The sequence below is a fragment of the Gavialis gangeticus genome, unplaced genomic scaffold (assembly GCF_001723915.1).
Source record: "Gavialis gangeticus isolate Ggan-Ray unplaced genomic scaffold, GavGan_comp1, whole genome shotgun sequence".
In the NCBI taxonomy this organism is placed as follows: Eukaryota; Metazoa; Chordata; order Crocodylia; family Gavialidae; genus Gavialis; species Gavialis gangeticus.
The window spans coordinates 34909219-34912307 of record NW_017729034.1 but is presented as its reverse complement, the minus strand read 5'-3'; the positions used below and the strand labels follow the sequence as shown (position 1 = coordinate 34912307).

Here is a 3089-nt window from a genome sequence, read left to right as displayed (position 1 = left end):
CCCAATTTTCAGTTAAAAAAAGTAACCCCAAATCCACATATATTAGTGGTGTTTCATTTAATTAAATTATGGAAAAATGTGGATTGGGGGTTACTTTTGTTAAACTGAAAATTGTGGATTTTTTTTTAAATCAGGGAAAATCAGGTTCCCTGCTAAAGATGCAGGTAGGTGCTAGTGGGATTTAACAAAGTGCCTAAACACATCAAGCATCTAGCTCCCATTCACTTTCCATTGCATTCCTATCTGCTCATATACCTCTGTAAACCTGATGAGACATCTAGTTACATCTCTGGCTTCTAAATACCTTTGTTTGAACCAATTCGTTGCCCAAGGAGCTGTAGCTCCACAGGAACTGCAAACTGTGTGTATGTTCTGGTTTAAATCTGTCCCATGTCCTATTGGTACCTGGGCCTTTCCCTGTCCTCTGCCATGTACTGTATTGACTTGTTTGCTTGTGTGTGGCCAGTGGAGTCAAGTTCCTTCCTGCACAGAATTATCATGACTGACTCACTTTTTTTTCAAAAGAAAACACAATGATTTAATTCCCGCCATTTCTATTTTTGCAATATGTCGATGAACATGACAGTTGATATTTTTAAAATAAGTTGGTGTTTTGACTTTATTATTATGCTGTTTGCTACCATGATCTTAAATAATTACCATGGAGCAAAAGATACCAAGTGGAACAACATAACTCTTAGCACTGTCAAACCTAAAAACGTAATAACTATTTTTCTAAAACTGGAAATTACAGTATCCCAACTTACAACAGTTTCTTCATCATAGATTTGTAGTGAAGATCTATATCAAAGGCAGGTTGGGAGCCAGCATCAAGTCCTGTTGCCACCTATGATGTCTTGGAAAATAGCAGGTGTAGGGAATTATGTCCCACTTCATTAAATTACCATAATCACTAAGGGCAGAATACTATTTCTTTTCTGTCTCACTGGTCACATACCTGCCCAGTCAATGCATAGCCTACTGACCATGTTCAGTGGCCATGGAGATGCTTACATGTCCATACCACATGGGGTAGTAGATTCACTAACTGGGCATAAGAGCCAAAAATGTCACTTATGTGGCTAGAAAACTGTCCTTTGGGTATGTGAAGTGAAATAGAATTCTGCCCTAAGTTGTCTAATTTCTAAAAGGAAAAAGTACGTGCTTAAAACCAATAAATCGAATACACTAGAAACCTAACCAAATATTCTGTTTCCTAGATCGCATGTATGGAACATGTGAGATAGACTGGGCAAAAGCCAGTTTTTCTACTATCTACAAGTCCTACATTGTGTCCATTTTTATCTGTTGTTTCTTCTTACCTGTGACCATCATGCTCTTCTCTTATGTGTCCATCATCAACACTGTAAAGTCAAACCACACGCTGAGTGGAATGACTGACCCAACAGACAGACAGAGGCGACTAGAGCGAAATGTCACTAGGGTAAGTTGCAACATCTACTCTCTGTGTAGTACACCAGAAAAGAAAATAGATCCGGCACTCAATGTCCCTGTGTGGTTTAAGAAACAGTTAATATTCAATGAAGGAAATAAAAACTTGTTATTAAATTGGAATAAAATGAAAGGGGGAAAAATGACACACTGTCCGATGAAAATATGGAGAAAGGGAAACTGAAATACCGTATTTGTAGGTTGCCAAAACTATGTGGGCCTCACTTTGCTAGTATTTGAAATTCCTTACTTGGTCCCTTCATCTGAGAGGCAATTTGGCAAACTAAAGCTAAATATAACAAGACCTGTCCTGAACAAATCAAAAGAAAACATTGCAGTGTGTTCTTTTCAGAGGCACCCTAATGACGGGATTTTAAAAAAAAATGTTCAGAATTAACCTAACTCCAGTTTAATTTATGTTAATAATTTTACTAAAAGCTGAGGGCTTTCAAAATCCCCTCATTAATTGCATTGAACCAAGACAAAGTAAGAATCAGGGATGGATCCAGATGTGGTGCAGTGATTGCACCCTTCTTTCAGACCATGCTGTGGGAGCAGCAGCCAGAGACTTTTTAAGTCCCCAAATCAGGAAAGACTCTTCCCTCCTCCCCTTCCCGCATTGTTCAACAGCAGGATCCCCACCCCTGTGCACACCTGCCATTTCCCCTCACTGACCCAGTGACTTGAGGGTACTCCAGAGCTGCGCCTGCCCCACTCCAGCCAGATTGTGCAGGGGCCCAGGCTCAGCCCAGAACAACAGCAGCAATAAGAGCAGGCAGGCGGGTTCCTCTAACCTGCCTGGTCTTCCTGAGTGTTCCCCACCAACCCAAGAGCAGGTTGAGGAGAAGGAACCTGCTCGCTGCCATCACCAGTCAGTGCTGCTGCTGAGGCTGGCTCCCCATGCAGCCCAGCTGGAGTGGGGCAGGAGCAATGCTGGAGCCCCTCCTGCCCCGAATCAGCTGGAGACAGGGTGTGGCAGGTGAGTGAGTGGGGAATGGGAGAGAAGGGGGCATGCTGCTGAGCATGGGGGGATAACTAGAGTTGTGGAGGGGAGCTGGGAATCTTACCTGATTTGGAGACTTTAAAAAGCAAAAGCTGGGAGCTGAGCAGCACTGGAACTGGGGAGCTCTCTGCTTTCCCATGCAGCTGGGGGCTGGCTGGGAGCTCTCCCCTTTCTGGGGCAGCTCCTGATGAGCACTCAGCTGATGAGCGCCCAGTGTAGCCTGGGGCTGACCAGCAGCTGTCCCACTTTTGGGGCAACTCCCCACTAGCTTGTGGCTAGCAAGGGAAATACCATGACCACTGAGGGGGTTTTCCTAGTTGCAGGGGAAAACCACTTTTCTGTCAGGAGGTAGTATTCTGGCTCAGGTAACGCCTCCCACTTTCACTTCCAATGGAAAGCTCTTGGCTATATGCCGACTTTATGGAAATGGGAGACTCTTCCCTAGCTTGCTTCTGAGAGCAAGCAAAACTCGGGAGCATCCAAACCCCAAGCCTCTGGGCTGGGGCCTACACATAAGATACCTGTCAAAGGATTTGGAAGCATCTGAAGCCCCAGGGAAGGGTGGAGGATGTTTGCTGGTAGGAGGGCCATGTATGGTTCTTGAATGACTCACAGATTTGGAATTGATTTGGCT

The 3089-nt window shown here is 44.3% G+C and overlaps 1 protein-coding gene across 1 annotated transcript in view; it reads left to right on the top strand.

Moving 5' to 3' along the window:
• The window catches only part of LOC109304869 (visual pigment-like receptor peropsin), a 52557-nt gene that overhangs the window by 46364 nt on the left and 3104 nt on the right, over positions 1-3089 (top strand). The window contains exon 5 of the mRNA XM_019527699.1: positions 1221-1444. Within this exon, the coding sequence (XP_019383244.1) occupies positions 1221-1444 (224 nt within the window). The remainder of the gene's footprint in view (positions 1-1220; positions 1445-3089) is intronic.